At 46.1% G+C, this 17,415-nt stretch overlaps 1 protein-coding gene across 1 annotated transcript in view; it reads left to right on the top strand.

Annotated features, from left to right (window-relative positions):
• The first annotated feature begins 2,534 nt into the window (after positions 1-2,534).
• Positions 2,535-17,415, top strand: part of LHFPL6 (LHFPL tetraspan subfamily member 6) — a 143,534-nt gene continuing 128,653 nt past the window's right edge. The window contains exons 1-2 of the mRNA XM_062020454.1: positions 2,535-2,773; positions 5,153-5,712. Of these exons, the coding sequence (XP_061876438.1) occupies positions 5,328-5,712 (385 nt within the window). The 5' untranslated portion in view covers positions 2,535-2,773; positions 5,153-5,327. The remainder of the gene's footprint in view (positions 2,774-5,152; positions 5,713-17,415) is intronic.

Below are 17,415 nucleotides of genomic sequence, written 5' to 3'. Positions count from 1 at the left end.
TACACACAATGTGTTTCATTTGTTTCTAATCAAAACAAAACTCCTTCTCTTATTTCCTTACAAGTGACTAAGTCTTGCAGCCAGTTTGCGGGGGCATTCAGAGACAGTTGGCAAGATAAGATGCTTCAGGAGAGATGCAGAATTCAGAGTACAGTTTCCATGAGGGAATGCAGAATGGCAGCAGCTAAGGGAGTGAACGTAAAGGCCATATAAGGGAAGTAAATGAACTGCTGTAGAGATGCCATTGGCAAAGCAAACACTGGCTTGGGGACCTTGGCATATGCAATGGAAGAGATAAATTGCATGAATAAATGCATACTTGCTTGCTTCTCCCTAGGTTTACAAAGCCAGATTTAAGAAAAACTGTTTACATGTGTGAAACAGAAGTTTTAGTCATTTTAATGCCAAGCAATTTCTACGCGTGTCTAATCCCAACACATACCCAATTTAGACATATTTCTCAGTTTCATTACAACCGAGGCCCTTGGCTAAGGAAAGAATATCAGACTGGGTCTTTAAACAATTGTGAATGTAATAAAAGCACTTCATTCTTCTTTACACCAACAGTGCAGTTGAAATGTCACAACGTTAACACAGTCCCTGTGTCATTTCAGGTGTTGGTAAAATGAATAGCAGGTGGTAAAACACCTGACTGAGTCAAGTGAAGGCATGAGAGCAGTAAGTATAGAGTGTCTACACTCATTGAGAAGTGCACAGCTCCTTGCAGAAGAGAAGACCAGAGAACTGCTGCATGCTCCAGGGGCGGAGGCTTGGCGCCAGGCAGAAAGCTGATTTGAGGGGAGGGTGCTAGAATGGCATGCTGCAGAGCCGGCTCAGCCCTCAGCCTTGGGAAAGTCACACTAGCTGCCTTTCTGTCAGCTACCCTGTGAACACATCCACAGTTGTGTTTTGGTGTGGATGAAAGGCACACTTCGGGAGTCAATCTCCAGATCATCCCCACTTCACATGTTTTGGTTTACCCAGCAGTTGTGAATACACAAAGTGGATGCAGACTTCTACACTAAGGCAAAAGACAGCTGCCAGGAGTGCATCTGAGGCATTATGAGTGCTCATGGGGTCCTCGGTCAGTCAGTCCATAGACATAGTCAGGCTGGAGTGAATCTGAAGAAAAAACTGTGGAGAAGTGTGAGTGATCATTCAGGTCCTCAGCACCAATGGATTGGATCTGATCGATCTACATCACTTGTTAATATAGACATATACTGGGTGGATATAGCCTAGAGGTAGTCAGGGGGGCACGGCTGTTTTGAGGGTATGCTTTCATTGTCTTCCTTGTGAAGCATATTATTGCTTACATTCTAGCACTCAGCCTATATTTAACCCACTTCTTTTCCTTAAAGAATGTGCTTGAAATGTTAGGATGGAAACCTCGATCTTGCTAGATACTTTCCAATCCATTTTTTATCCCTTGAGAAAAATATGCATTTCAGTAGTGTTCTAATTTTAAGACTTTGCATTATGGGGAAAAAATTGGAAAGTCTTATTTTAAAAATCCAATAAAGTGGCTTTGTAATTTAATCCTGAACATGACTGTTGCTATTAAATGGTGTAAACACGGACTGAGTGCAATAAACCTCACTTCCACTTAGCATTAATAATATTAATGATCAGTACTTAAATCACCTGCCATGTTCCAGGACTATGTAAGAAACATTACCAAAGAGATTTTGCATGTCTGGTGCTGACATAATTTAAACCTGGCATAAAATTGTCTTCCGTCTGAAGGAATTTATTCAAGCTGCAGGGCTCAGGGGAAAAAGCAGAATAGGAAATCTCTTTTTCTCCCAGAGGCTCTGTGTGCACCATTCCTCCTCCCCCTCAGAAGACAGCCCCTCCCCAAAACTTTCCCACTTCAGACACCCTGGGAAAAGGAGCTACCGTCTCTCCGCTTGACCTAACCCAGCCGGGATGAGCTGCTTGGTACTCTGGTCACATTTACTCTCGCCATAGACCAGCTCCTGGAGTGTTGCGATCAAAATGCTGGATCAGCAGATCGCACGCAGACATGCACATACACACACACACGCACCCGACTTACACGCACACCATCAGGTGATTAGACCATATTTTCCCATGTAAAGACTGCAGTCTTCCTCCTCTTCTTCCAACACTCCATCCCCGCCGGCTTTTTCCTCTTCTCTCTCCACTCCTGCCCTTTCCTCCTGTCCCTCCGCGGTTCCGCCGCCCCACGCACCCCGCAGGCAGTCGCCGAGCCGCGGCGGGCGGAGCGGAGCCCAGCCCGGCGGCGCCGCTGCGATCCCAGCGGCTGGCTCGGGGAGCCGGGAACCACCCCCTCGGCCCCCACCGCCCCAGCCCAGGGAGGGCTTCGGCAACAGAGATCCACCAGCGGCCCGACCCCTCGCAGCCGATACCCCTGCCCCGGCTGGCGCCCCCCCCCCCCCCCCCCCTCAAGCCCCCGCCCGGCCCCACGCCTCCGGCCCCGCAACTGCGCCGTCCGCGGCGGGTCCCGCCCGGGGAGGCGGCGGCAGGGGAAGGGGGAGGAGAGGCGGTGGAGTGCATTGCCTCCCAAGGAATCAAACGGGGGGAGAGAGGAACGTGCGGAGGAAGAAGGCAGGGAAGGACGGGCAGGGCTGGGGAGGGTCCCAGTGCCGGTCCCGCCCGCCTCGGAGCGCCCGCTTCGCCCTCACGCCGGGACCGTGAGGAGAGTCACCCGGGGCAGCCGCCACCCGCCGGCTCCGCGCCCATGTGCTCCCGGAAGCCGTGGAGGGCAGCCCCCGCGCCCGGTGTGTCAGTAAGTAGCCCTTAGCCTCCCCTGCACCTTGCCTGGCCGCATCCTGGCACCTCCGGACCCCTCACCCTCCAGCACTCCCTGCGCGGCTGCACCCCCTTCCTCTCTCGGATCCCTGCCTTCCCGCACTCCCTGTACGCTGCATTCCCTGCACGACTCCAGATCCTCGAGCCCTAAGAACCGCGTTCCATTCCCCGATCCGTATCCACCCTGCACGGCCACATCCCGTGGACTCTCTCCTCTCGGATCCCGTTCCCTGCTCCGACACCCTGCCCCGGCCGTTGCCCTTGCCGTTCTACTGGATTCTCCGGAGTCCCGGATCCCTAGCCCTCTCAGCCCCTTGCCTTCCCGCATCCTACCCCTCTCGGGCCCCCGTCCTTCCCGGATCTCCCTGCCACCCCGGACCGCTCTCCCTTCCCGCACCTCTGTATTCTCCTCTCTCCGTTCTCCTGGCCCACTCGGATCCCCAGCTCTTTCAGCACCTCTCCCTTTCCAGCCCTTCTCCGGCCGCATCCTCCGTTCTTTTCCCGGACCCTTTCCCCCTCCCAGCTTACTCCTGCCGGACTCCGTGTCCTCCCAGCCCCTTCGCTCCCCGCACCCCCTGCCTCTCCCTGAGCTCCGGCACTCAGCCCGTTGCTTCCCGGCCGCCCTCGCCCCCTCTCGGCCCCGCGGGCGCGGAGTTCACTCGCTCCGCAGCCTTCTCCTCGCATCACCCCGCCGAGTTTTGGTTCCCGGCCGCCGCCTTCCCTCGGAGGGAGCCGGATCTCTCTGCCGCCCCCTCCCAACCCCGGAGGGCGGGGAGCGGGGTTTCGGGGCCGGAGGGGTGAGTCCGCCTCCTCGGAGAGTGCACCGGCTGCGGGCTGGCAGCCTCCGGGGAGGCAAAGCTGCTGCCACGCCGGAGCCGGCGGGTTTGTAGGAGCAGGACCCTGCAAACCTCCATGTTATCCCATGTTTCCAGCCGTACCTCCTCCCGTGATTCAGGGAATCATCTTCCCCAAGTGCCGTGACCCACTTTGCCGTAGATGTTTGATGCCATGCCAAGACACAGGCAGATTTTTCTCCAGATGATGCCTCTGGAGGGATGGAGGCACCCTATGCCCCTCTCCCAAGTCTTTTATTCCAGAGTGGGTGTTTTGAAGGTTGAAAGGCACTTCTGTGGGTAGGCTATGAGTGGATAGATGCATATTTCTTGAGTAACAGCATAGACCGTTTTTGACATTACAGGAGGGAGTTCTTAGAGTTTTCAAAGTAAACAAAAGTTTTCTGTGGCTCACATGCTTCATTTCACTTACAGACTCTCTACATTCCCTCCTTGTGCTGAAGTAGCATTAATTTTATTGCCTGTACATGAATTCACTGATTGGTGTCTAATCATGCTTAGGGAAAAAAAGAAAGCCCCTGTAAAAAGCTATTGGAGTTAATTCGGCAGCAACTGAAAGAAATGAACATAAATTTACCAATGCAGTTGGAGCAATGATCCAGCATGGATGTAACAAGAAAGACACCTCAAACCCCTGAGAAGCAGTGTGTAGGTTTCTGAGACAGTCACATGCACTTGGTCACACAGCTTGGAAGCTGGGAGTTGTCCGAGAAGGATGCAGAGGGGTTAGGGCTCCTGGATTTGATCTGGGAAGAGGCAAAGAAGAGAGGAAGCTAGGCTGGAATACTACAAGAGACCCCTATGCTGCCTGAGGTTCTGTGTGGGTGAATCCAAAAGATGTGTCAATGTCTTCACCTACCAGGAGCCTATCCGGGAATTGAGGTTCCTGGCACTTCCAGGCATCAAGTGCTACAATCATTTTTTGCACAGAGATGCCAGCAGCTTAAGGGAGTGCTGGAAAAAATGTCGCTTCATAACACTTCTCTCAGGGGTATGTTAATGAGGTTTACCTCTACCACAAGGGTCTGATCTTGAAAAGCCTTAGGCACTGTGAGTGGTTTTGCACTGAAGCTCTGCGGGGCCGTGTATAATGTGAAGTACATTCCCCAGGCACTGCAGGAGGAAGGCCCGCCTACCTAGGGATAAGTGAGACCTAGCCTTTTTTTCACTATCCGTGTGGGAAAGATGAAGACACAGAGTGGAGAAAAGTGAATAGGCAAGTACACAAGGAGCCCCAGAAGGTGGCTGCAGAGTGTTCCTGGATGCACACAGCAGCCTGTGCTGGTCAAGCTGCCTCCCACCACCGGCCCACTGTCCCCAGCAGCCAGTGTTGCCAACAGTGATTCTGGCAGCTGCTTCAAAGGATGGGACAGAAAAGTGAGATGTCTAAATGAAAAGAACTGTAGGAAGGAAAAGCACTCTGGGACATAGACATTTTTTTAAATGTCAAAATTACTGAACTTGTGCTTTTCTCCTTTTTTTGTGTGCTGTTATTTAATTAGGGACATTTGACTTCATGATGGGACAGAACGTCACCCTAGCTGTTAGGATTCGACATTCCCCTGGTGTGAGGATTCGTCAAGGCTGAGAGACTCTGAATTATCTATAAACCTCCTCTAAAATACACAGCTGCTTTTCTGCCTCCCCATTGCAAGGCGTCTTGGAGCAGATACAAAGATGGCCTCTAGCCTCACCTGTGCTGGCATCGTCTGGGCCTTCCTCTCTTTCTTCTGCGCTGCTGCCTCCTGCGTGGGCTTCTTCATGCCCTACTGGCTCTTGGGGTCTCAGCTGGAGAAGTCAGTTTCCTTCGGCACTTTCCGGAGGTGTGCCTACCCAGTGCGGGATGAGAGCCGCCAGACAACCGTGATGGTGGAGCAGTGTGGCCGCTACGCCTCTTTCCAGGCCATCCCAAGTGCCGAGTGGAGGATCTGCACGGTAGTGACGGGCCTGGGCTGTGGGCTGCTCCTCTTGGTGGCCCTGACGGCGCTCATGGGCTGCTGTGTGTCTGAGCTCATCTCCAGGACTGTGGGCAGGGTGGCAGGAGGCATCCAGTTCCTGGGCGGTAAGTGCTCATGTGGGGAAGGGAAGTTTTAAATGCGTGGAGACTCCTCTGCTGCTTTGGGATGAGGGGGGAATTAGTCAAACTTTCTGCTGGTGAGGGAGCCCACTTGACTTCCTCAACAGTTGAGCTGGTTGTGTGTATGCCTGAATATGGCCCAAAGATGCTGTTGCCTGTAGTTACTCTTGTACTTATGTCCCTGTCCAGTTATTGAGCAACCTTTGAGAGTTGCATGGCAAGTGAACTTCTGTGGGTCAGCATCTCTGCAATGGTTTTATGGACTGTAGTTTCCAGCAGAGCTCAGCTGGGATGGAGGTACCTGGAGAAATGTGAGCGCTGCATGGCCTCAGGGAGCATCGTGGTTTTGCAGAGGAGAGACTGTATTATGTGGGAACAAACTCTCTTCTTTCTCCTGCCTACCCTCATCGCTGGCACAGCTCCCTCCACCTCTGCTCTCTGCAGCTGTGTGGATCTGGCAGCAAGCCTGTGGCCCAGGTTTGAAGTAGGGGTTGTTTATCTCTGGTGGAGGTGGCTCACCATCTCCCAGGAGGATTCCCGCCAGGCTGTCTGACCCATGCTGCCTGCTGATGGTACACAGGTTTGTTGAGTTCACGGGGTAGATGGTGTGTGGGAGAATTACCTCCCCTCCTTTTTTTAGCTTGTAATTGTATGGAGTATTTGTAACTGTGGAGTGTTTGAAGGGTATGAGACAATAAACAGGATCCTCAAGCGTGTTTTTTATAGGGCAGTTTTCCCAGTAAGTCATCACTCCCTTGTCATCGGTGACATGTGACTCAGTGGCACTCACTTTCGCCTGGTGCAAGCACTCCACTGCCTGTGTGTGCTAACTCCCATAAGGAGCTGTGCTTTGCCGAGCTTTGGGTGCTGGAGCAGCACAGGCACCAGTGTTTCGGGTGCCCTGTAATGTCTGGTTCCAGTCAAACACCCCAGCTCATGCCCCAGAGGAACAGACTGCAGTGGGACCCCCGCCTCCCTCCCCTCCAAACAGAAACTTTTCCCATAAGGGCAGTCCACACACATGCCAAGTCTGCAGCCCTAAGAAAGCATAAACTCTGCTACTGTCTGGCTGGGAGTGGGCAACCAAGGCCAGGAAAGGGTCCTGTGCTGAGCCTCCAGCCAGGTGATGCCAGTGCAGCTCCCTCCTGGCTGCATGGAGCCTTGCCTCCACCTTTTTGAGTAGTTTCTGCACTTTAGAGCAAGCTGACCCCGTCACTTCCCTCAGCTCTGCGACCCACAAGCATTCCTATGTTTAATCCGGCCGACAATTTGAAAGTGCAGCAGCTGCTGGAGAGTTCTCTCCTGGGAGCTGCAGCTTCTTGAAGCCTGCTCCGTTATACAATTCCAGCTGGATAGCCAGGGAGTGGATTTTCTGTTCAGTGACACTCTGCAAGCCTGTTCATTCTGGTTGTTTTCACTTACAGCCATCACAGACTTGTGCTTTAACCACCCCCTTCTTTCCAACTACTGGCCGTCTCATCTGTTTTTAATTAGCACTTAGCCCCTTCCTTGCACTGTGCTCCCCTGCCCGCCTGCAGAGCGGGGCTGGCTGTGCTCGTGCCTGCTAACAGCCACTCCAGCAAACACTGCAGCTCCCAACATGGCAGGACCCTTGCTCCTGCATGACACTAGTGTGGGATGAGGGTGTTCACCCTTCTCTGAGGCTGGATGGTGGCTCCTGTGCAAGGAGGTGAGAAGTCCCTTCAGAGTGCAGCATGGCCACCGCTGAGTTTGTTCCAGCTGACCAGGCAATATCTCACCTCTCCTGGAAGTGTGTGGGCAGGTAGCACTTGTCCTCCAGGTGACAATTCAAAGAAATGTGAACTAGTGATACAAAATGAAAATGCCAACAACTTTGCTTACAGTTCAGAAATTAGTTACACAGCATATCTAATTTTCTCCTCTGCTGGCTTTTATTGTTGTCTCTCATTTCACTCAGCACTGCTGGAAGTGTGTAAGAAATGAGCAAAGTGAGAACCTGTCATTTCTTAACCTCCTTAAAGCCCAGCTGTAGGGACACAAGGGAGAGGGCCAGGCAGTGAGAGCCAATGATTTGAATGAGCTGACGGGATGTATTAGGGGAAAGTTCAGATCCTTACACCCTTAATCAGATCCTTAGCTGCTATAAATCAGTATAGCTTCATTGTTTAAATGACATGACTATATTTATTTATATGTCCAACTTCGGCACTGTAATTATTATGTTGTTTTATGTCAAGATAGCCATGAGCTGTTCACTTTATTTGCTAACCATTAATGCCAGCTCTCTGTTCCCTGTGCTACAGTTGTAGGTTTAGTTATATACCACAATGTGTGCTTTGAATATGGCTCAGTGGCAGTACAGTGATTGTCATTTTAATTGGCCTAACCAAATAAAACACTCATCAGTACTTCTTTTTTTTTTTTTAATTGGGGGAAAAGAACCTCTTCTTATCTTTATGTGAAGAAAAAGCCCAGGGAAATAAACTGCCTGCTGAGTGGTGGCATTAATTCATCCTCTGTGTTAGGGTAAGGATATGGCTAGGTAGTTTCCGTTTCTTTCTGTTTTAGCCACCTGCACCAACACCCTGCTGTAGCTCATGTTCCAGTGGTGGAGGATGAGTGTTGGAATAAACCATATTTCTCTTGAAGTTAGAAACCAGCACAAAGACATGCTCAGTGTAGCTAGTTTATGGCTTTAGCAGTGTTCCATTAGTCTAGGATCCAGCATGATTTAAAAACATAGGCTTGATGAGGAACTAATCCAATTGACGACAGAGTATTAGGGAAAGCCTGAGGCTGGGTGAGACGTACAAGCTTCTGAAGCCGTAGTGAGCCAAAGCACTAAGGCTGCTAAAACTAACAAATTCCAACACTGGAAGAATTTTAACTCCTGTGAGGAGATGACAGAGAGGTTTGCTTACCAGAGGTGGTAAGCAAACAGCCTGATCCTCTTCCTCTAGCGATACATAGGAGTAACTCCAAGTAGGTCAGTGGAATAACACCTGTATAAAAGTAGCACAGCTTACACTCACTGAATGGTGCCAAGGTTTTACAGCTGGGATTTCCCCAAGTCGTATGTGGCAACTCATGGGAGTGAATTATTCATGAGTGCTTATACCATAAATCTGCTGCTCCTCTCATAAAAATTGAATGGCAGAAACTGCAAGAAACTGCAGATCCATGCAGAGTTGTAAGGGCTCTTTAGATGTTGGCTGATCTCATGTACTTAGTCTATATTTGCTATTCACATGATGCTGGCTACAGAGCACATATGTATTTTAAGATATCTCTGGGATGATACACATTGAGCTTCTATTCCTAGTAGGAAGATTACAACATAGGCTTTTCCTTCCATGTGCCATTATGAGACCCACTTCCTTTCCCATGCATGGCCACATGGCAGCTCTGTAGCCATTGCAGCAATGGCTTACATGAAAAATAATGCTATTTTTAGCTTTTTCTAAGGCAATTTGGTAGTGAGTGACAAGCAGTAGCCAAGACCCCAAGGCCAGCCATTTCTGCAGTGGCTGTCAGTGGGCTGCAGTCCATGGCTGGCAAACTGTTGCTGCAGTGTATCAGAACATGCTTCACAGATGTTACTGTTGGATTGCTTCAAAGAACTGACAACTGAGGTGAAAGTTATGCTATCTGTAACCTCTTGAGGGCACAGTTATGTAGATGGATACTGTCTTCACTGATAACAGTAAAGGCAGAGTTTCCAGCTGGTTTCCTTTGAATGTTTGGAAGGCTGAGGCATATATAATGTAGCTAGAACAGACTGCAAGGACGTATCTTTGCCCATAACTGTTGAGGGCATGACAGTAGGAAAGGAAATTTAACAAATCTGTGGTAAATTGTACTCTGTAATTATTGATCTTCTTTTCATTGTGCCATGGTAAGTCAATTCCACTTAAATGGGGAGACTAGAAATTTGCAGGTAGGTAGCTCAGATATGACATACTAATTTGGTGAATAGTTTCACTCTCTGAATGCAGAGCAATGATTTTAAGAACATAGCAATAATTTTAAGAACATAATGAACTTAAAGGTTAGCCAGTTTTATGAGAGGCAGTGGATCAAAAGACACAAGTCTTGCAAGGATGGTCAATTTAAAGAGTGTTACACTGGCAAGGTGAAGATTTTCATTAAAATGGTCAGCACGCAGGAATTATAGATGAAATCTGCACTATCTCAGAACTCCCTTTGTCTGTGTAAGACAGCTAAGCCAAGCTCAGAGGGGTATAAATCCAAGGGAACAGAGCATGAAACAACCTGCTGATTTAGACACCTCTCTGAACCCGACTCTTTGGCCCTGATTCTGAGTGGCATGTGGGAAGCAAGCCCTCTGCACGGTCACAGGGTAGCCATATGGTTTGTATTGTCATCTTCAGTACTCATTGCTTGTTTATTGTATGCAAGTAAAGTACAAGTTTTTGATACTCCCTTCAATATATGAACAAAATTTTCAGTGTTGTCTTCTCATTTCTCTATCTTGTTTCCCTCGTGTCTCATGAGAGTGCTGAAACTCCTGAAACTATGGTCCTTGAATTGCTGCGTAGGAAATCTGGAGAGCTCTTGAAGTAGAGGGTGAGAAAAGGATCATTTAGTTATTTGAGAAAAAGGAAACATCTTAACAATTTCTGATTTCATCTCTGGAAAAAAGTTGTGGCTTTCTGAAGAGAGCTTCCAGCATCACATGAAACCACTGCAGAATCCTTCTTAAGTGTTCTATGATAATAGTGGGCTTAATAGTTTCCATCACCCATAGAGGGCTCAGGACAAGTGCTTGGTGGGTGCAGAGAGTAGAAGAACAAAGAATATTCCATCAAGTATGGAGTGTAGGGTTATAGCTCTGTGTTGTCTGTGATGAAATCTTAGAGAAAGCCTTTGAGATTTTGGGCTGGAGATTTTAAACTGACAGATCCAAAGGAGATCTGCAAGTTGTTTACATATTAATGGCTGAATCTGGATTTGCAGGTGGTACTATCAAGTGTAAAATGTAGAGGACAGAGAATGGAAGAGCACTAGGTTATGGCACTGTGAGACCGCGTAGAGAGGCTTTCCCTCAAAGGAAATGCTTTGAGGAACAGTTAAAAGGAGAGATGGAGTCACTGAACCTAAGTCACATTTCAAGGGATGTGGCTGGCAGTCAAAGACAACCCATGGGTCAAGGAGAACAAAGGCAGTCTTGGTTCTGAGATTGATGAAGAAAAAGTCATTAGGAGCTTTGGTGAAGGTAGTTCCACTTGACTTCTGGAACAAGTAACTCTTGGGAAGGGTTTGTGTGGAGCCGGAGGAAAAGAACTGCAGGCAGTGACTAGTAACCAGTATTTTGTCTGACAGCTGAAGTGTCAATCTCTGTTTCCTGCCTGGAAGACTAAGGATAATTTTCTGCCTATAGGACAAAAATGCAACCAAGAAGAGGCTTCTCTTGGTCAAGAGGTTTCCAGGAAGAAAACAATCACCTCAGACTCTCTTACAGTTCTTCCAAGCCTATCCCATCCGTTTTACCCATCTATATGCATTCTTCCCAACTCCTGAAAAAACCCAGGCATAAAAACATGCAAAAATGGCTTATTCATTCTTTCATCCTCTTCAGCCTAAAAATATTTTTTGAAAGGCTAAGTTTTGGAAGAGGCTAGGGAGAGGCATCTGCTTCTGTCCACCATCAAGCCCTCTTCTTCCCCTGTAGATTAGCTGCTCAAGGCTGTTTTGCCACATGTTCCTCTCTCTTTTTCTCTGATGCAAAGCCTCAGTGCCTTTGCTGTGCTCATATAGACTTGTGACAGGGAAATCTTCATCCTAGACAAAGACAAGCTGCAGGGTAGGTAGTTGTCCAGTGTATATCTGCAAATATAAAGACACTCCAAGAGGGGCATATAAAAGGAACAGATGCCTCACCAGGTGGTAACAGAAGAAGAGCAAACAAAGAATGTGGCACTGTTAAATGCTGTTAGTGAGTGATGACATGTCATATCATAGGCTCATGGATTCAGCAATAATAAGGCCAACAGAGAACACTGTGACTATTTAGTCTGAGGTCTGCTGTAGCAGTCTGAGGTCATAGAACAGCCTTCATATAATTTCAGTTTGAACAAGAGTGTATCTCTGAGAAAAAACAAACTCCTAGTCTGAATTTAATTAACTTTGAGAAAAGCAGGACCTTCATAATTGTTCCAGTAGTGAATTACCTTGACTGCTTTTCTTCCAGAGCTTTAATGCAAATTTTAAAAATGTAGCACCAAGAACATGTCATTATAAAGTTACATTTTCCTGAGGATCTTGGTTTCTTTTAAGATCCAACAGTTAGATAGATCCAACAGCCTGTATTGAAGCTGCTTCATAGCTGCTATGTTTCACACAAGTTCTCTCTCACGTTTTCTATTGGCATTCATCAAAAGATTAAGTGCAGTATGCAGTCTTGCAGCTTCATCCCTTTTTGGCTTGACTTTGACTCGCTAAACTGCATCCTGTGCTTGCTAGTGCCTGTGTTCAGTATCTGCTTCCTGGCACTATAAGGTACCTTCACATGCTGTGATCTCCATGATCAGGGGACTGGAGCATTTTCCTTATGAGGAAAGGCTGTGGGACCTGGGGCTGTTTAGTCAGGATAAGAGGAGACTGAGAGAGGATCTCATTAATATTTACAAATATCTAAATGGTAAATGTCAGGAGGTTGGGGCATCCCCTTTTTCTGTGATATCTAGCAACAGGACAAGGGGTAATGGGATGAAGCTGGAACACAAAAAGTTCCATTTAAACTTAAGGAAAAACTATTTAACTGTGAGGATGAAGGAGCACTGGCACAGGCTGCCCAGGGAGGTTGTGGAGTCTCCTTCCTTGGAGGTCTTCAAGACCCTCCTGGACACATTCCTGTGCAACCTGCTTCTGCAGGGTGGTTGGACTAGATGATCTCTAAAGGTCCCTTCCAAACCCTACCATTCTATGATTCCTGATTCTATGATTTGGAGTCCAGATAGGTAAGGCAGGGAAGTGTTATTGTTTGGGAAGATGTTCAGAACAAAGGAATTTAGACATTGATGTTATCTTAACAGATTCTGTAGCATATATTTTATTGAAGATTAGCCATCTCTGTCTCTGCTGGATTCAGATAGGAGTTAAAATATAAGAAAAATTCAGGACTGAAGCTGAACCCATGCAATATATGTCCTCTGTTGCTCTCAGTTTATAAATAACATTACTTAGATTCCTGCTGTCTTAGTCAGGTGTAGCCTGCATTTCTTGAATCTTTCCTCCATGCATGGGCCACCAAGTCTGACTGGAGGGGAACTGAAGTTAGCAGGCATTTAAATGAAATAGGTAAAGAAAAGGTGCAAACTTAGATTCTGTATATTCTTAAGAGAGAGTCTTATTTCCTGTGGTTGCCTTTACCTTGCTCACATAAGTTCCCACTGTGGCTGTTCTGCTGCCCCAACAGATCTATCTGCACAGCTCGTTTTGCGATTGTTCCCTAAGGAGTCCCACTGAAGGAGACCTGAGTTAGCAAAGATTCACTATTGAAACTAACACCAGCCATTTTAAGAAAGCAGGTTAGCAAGGAAGGATCAGTAATAAACATTACCGGTCATAAAGTGCAGGATTGGTAGCTCTGAGAAGGGCATCCCTGCCAGCAAGGTCATGAACGCCACAGAACAAGGAGGGAGCTGTAATGCTGTTAGAATAGTGGAGATGCAACTTGAGCAAGACAAATGATGCAGAGAATAGCCTTCATAATTAGCTGTCTTTGTTTTTTTTTTCTTTCTGTCCCCAGCCACTTCAGATATCTTGACTCTTTTGAGGTTTCAAAATCTTAGGGGAAAAAGCAGCAGGGCCTTTACGGGCTGCAAATTTTTGTGTGTCCTTTGACATCAGTGACACTTACTACAAATGACATCAGTATTTCTGTCCTAGGGTGAGATTGTTTGATTGTGACATTAGCCTAAAATGAGTGTGGTTCTAAGGCTGAGTTTCTTCTTGCAGAGCTACCCTAGTGAATTGTTTGTATATAATTGTGCTTCAAAACACACATTCCTTTTTTTCTGATTGATTCATTGTTTTTTTGTTTGTTTTTCCCAATGTTATTTTCCCTTAATATAAATTTTGACTAAATACACGTGGAAAAACCCCAATGATGCAGACTTTCAGCCTAGAGCACATTCTGCAAATTGGATTTTAGGTACTTTGGAAGCATATTAAAAATGGAAATGCTGATGTATTAAAAAAAAAAGATGGTGCTAAAATATTGGGAAGAATCTCTTTACTTGTCTTATTTTTCCTATTGATGTTGAATTTAAAAGTGATGTTTTGAATATTGCTGCAGCTCTGTTGGGTTTAAGCAGAATTTTGCATTAAGAACAGAATTTTTGATCTAAAGGAAGTCCTGGAGTGCTGTTTTATTTTTCTGTAGAATGGAGTTCAGGCTTCTTGCTTTTTTCTTTCGTCTTTTATTAGAAAGGAACAATGATGTTCCACACTTCTCTGATGCTTTTCATTTCAAAAGGCTTTGCTTGCATAACCTAATGAAACTTCAGAAAATATGAGGCAGGGGAGCACATAACATATTTTGCTGGTGTAGAGTTAAAGTAAATTCAGCGCTACTTCACTTCAGATTCTCTGCATTTGTGTTGATTAGAGCAGAATCTGGGTTGGACTTAGCAATTTCGTTTCTGCATTGAAAGATGTGGCCTGGTTTGTTTTCTGAGCTTCAGGAGATATTCAAATATCACTGGGAACTTCATTTAGGCATAAAAATGTTTCAATATTTTCCAGTACAGATGAGGTCATATGCTCTACAGACAAGAGAGGACTATTCCCAATGGTGTTTTTTTCCAGGATTTTGTCCAGTCTGGTGTTCAATGTCTATATAATGTGGGGTTTTTTTCTTCATTTCTCTCAGGAAACACAACTTCCTAGGCATTACACTTGGAATTTTTGCACAATATTCAAACTGAATTTTCCTTTCCTTATTCACCTCCATTTACTTCTTCAATAGACATTTTTACCTTCTAAGCCCTTTAACTTTGACTTTAAAGGTACAATAAGGCAACAAACTGTCTTCAGTTTTCAGTTTCTTTTCTCATTTCAGTGAAGTCAGGTGTAGAACTTGAGGGTAATGAACGTATTGCTCCTGCATGCAGGTAAGTGAGCAGGTAAGAAGGAGCATAGTGTAATTAAGAAACACGGGTATTTGTACAACCAAAACTCCACCCACAGTTGCATGCCTTGTGATGGCGATTGTGTTGGCTGGCGTCCTCTTCAGGGATTTCCTTTGGCTTCAGCAATGTTAAGCTTTTTATCTTGCCCAAGTGCAAGGTCCTACGTGGCATTCAGACCACGTGAGGATGGCCTTAAGTCACAGAGGATAAAGAAGCACAGCCTCTCCTTAGTCTTGGGATAACTCTGCCACCATAAGACATCATAGATCAGAGGGGAAATATTGTCTTTGACAGATCCCTTCTAGTAACTGTCCCATATCTTCTCAGGCACAAAAAATTTGGCATGGTCAATGCATCCTGATAATACTGGGGATAAGGTTAATTCAGTAGGCTTGATTAGATCTCATTTACATTGTTTTTTCCACCGTCAGTTCTCTGATGTCATAGGTGTTTCTGAGAATAGAGGCAGATTTTTTCCCTCCAGATTGACTTTTCCTTAGAGCCTGACCTGCTGAAATCAGCAGCGATATTCCTCCATGGGGCCTAGGGGAGGGCAGGATCTGGAGCTCAGCGCTCTTGCTACTCATGGTGGCTTGTGGGATTTGGAAGAAGTTGCTGATGTGTAGCAGTGCAGAGACCTTTGTGGGATGCCAGATCCTACCTAATTCCCCCAGGTACGGAATATTAGTTGCAGCATGACTAATGCCTTAGAACAAAACTGAGAGGGCTGGTGTACAACAAGCTGTGTCCATGTGTGCCTATATAAGCCCAGTCTTTCATGAGGACTGACCGTTTTCAGTTGATTTGCAGGTACAACACTGGGCTAATAGACTATTAAGTAAGCTTGACAGTAGTCTGTAAGAATATAAGAAAAATATTAATGAAAGAAAGCCTAAATAATTACCTATTAGAAATCACTGTTATTTTTATCTTGTAGCATGATCCAAAAGGCTCCAGAGAGAATGAAGCAGAAAATGCAGAGTTCTGATAAACACTGTATCATTTCTGTAGTAATGTAAAGATCTGACCCTTTCCTTTGCAATCTGTTGTTCAGATGTCTTACACTGTCTTCCAATAAAGATGCCTTTGTAACATAAAGTGGTTATTGCTGCTTTGAGAAGAATGGTTTTCTAATAAATGCGAAGGGATGTGGAGTTTGTTCCTTGCATTGAGGAGAATGGATCTGAGATAAAGCCACGAATGATCAATAAGGAATAACAAAAGCTGGTTCTGAAATACAGCACCCTGTGAAATGACACGAAACCCACTAACATAGTGGAGTGTAAGAAGTAGCCTCATGGTTTCCAGGGAACGTGCTGCCCAATTTCTTCACAAGCTCAGGCTTCTGTCTGAATCTGATGCTATCCGAAAGCTTATTTGGGAAAATGTTTTTAAATATATATATATATATATATATTCGATCACAACGAACTTGATATTCAGAGTATCACAAGTGATTGTGGTCAGACAGACTATAGCTGAATGCCAGTTACTGGGGAGAGTTACCAATATGTTTAGTTTTGGGAATCTATAGAAACTGGAGTAGCATGGTGTTGAGGGACTTCTGTGAATGTGAGAGGAAATTTCTTTGTATTTCATTTCAAACTTTTCTATGACCCAGCCCAGGTACTGCTGCATGACTATGAGCTTTTATTTGTACAAACATCTTCAGACGAACTGATTCTGACTAATTTCTTGTGCACTTTCTAGAGTAGCAAATGAAAGGAAACCTCTAAATGTCTTAGTAACAAATGACAAATCTATTGCTTTCATGGGTAGAGCCTCCTCTTCAGATAACCTGCATCATTTTGAAAGCTCTTTTACTTCAACTGCATCCTCAGAAAGGTGTGAGCAGAGATGGGAGCAGTAAGAGGCCAGAGTTAGAGTAGGCAAACACAAACAAAGAGAGCAGTATGTTGCGCACTGAAGGAAGCAGGGAGAGGGGGCAGGAGAGGGCTGCAAGGGGAGAGGAGCTTTACTCCCTCGTAAAGCTCCATTTGCCCTACCTACAGACAGACGTATCCTGTGCTGCTCCAGACTCGCTGTGGGTTTTTCAGGTGTATGGGTTACATGCAGCAAAATACAAAACTTAAGATTGCTGTAATGTGTTTTAGATTTCAAGAACTTCTGTTAGTTTTCAAGTCCTTTTTTTTTTTTGGCACAGCAGAATAAACATGATGAATGGCACTAAGCACTGGGATAAACTCTTTGCAGACAAGAGAAACCCCCAAACCAGTACATTCTGCAAAATCAAGAGGTTATTATAAAAGTCAGGACATGCTTACAAAAAGTGTGTTTACAAGAAACCCAATGGCTGGCTTTGGAGAGCTTTGTTCAGTACTGGAAATCTCCTCTCTAACTAAAAGCTTGCTCTCTGGAAAGTATTCTGGGGTCACCATCTCCAGTGAGTGTAGAATCTGGCTGTTCGGGCTAGGCTGCAAGTTTAAGCAGGTTGCAGTAACGAAACCCATCAGTGAGGCAAAGATACAGACCCCAAGGCTCTCTGTGCAGCCAGGGACTGAGGCAAATGCTGATGTACCCTTACCATCTG

The sequence above is a fragment of the Colius striatus genome, chromosome 1, assembly GCF_028858725.1.
Source record: "Colius striatus isolate bColStr4 chromosome 1, bColStr4.1.hap1, whole genome shotgun sequence".
Classification (NCBI taxonomy): Eukaryota; Metazoa; Chordata; class Aves; order Coliiformes; family Coliidae; genus Colius; species Colius striatus.
Note: the sequence above shows the minus strand (reverse complement) of the source record. Positions and strands in the feature narration are given on the sequence as shown.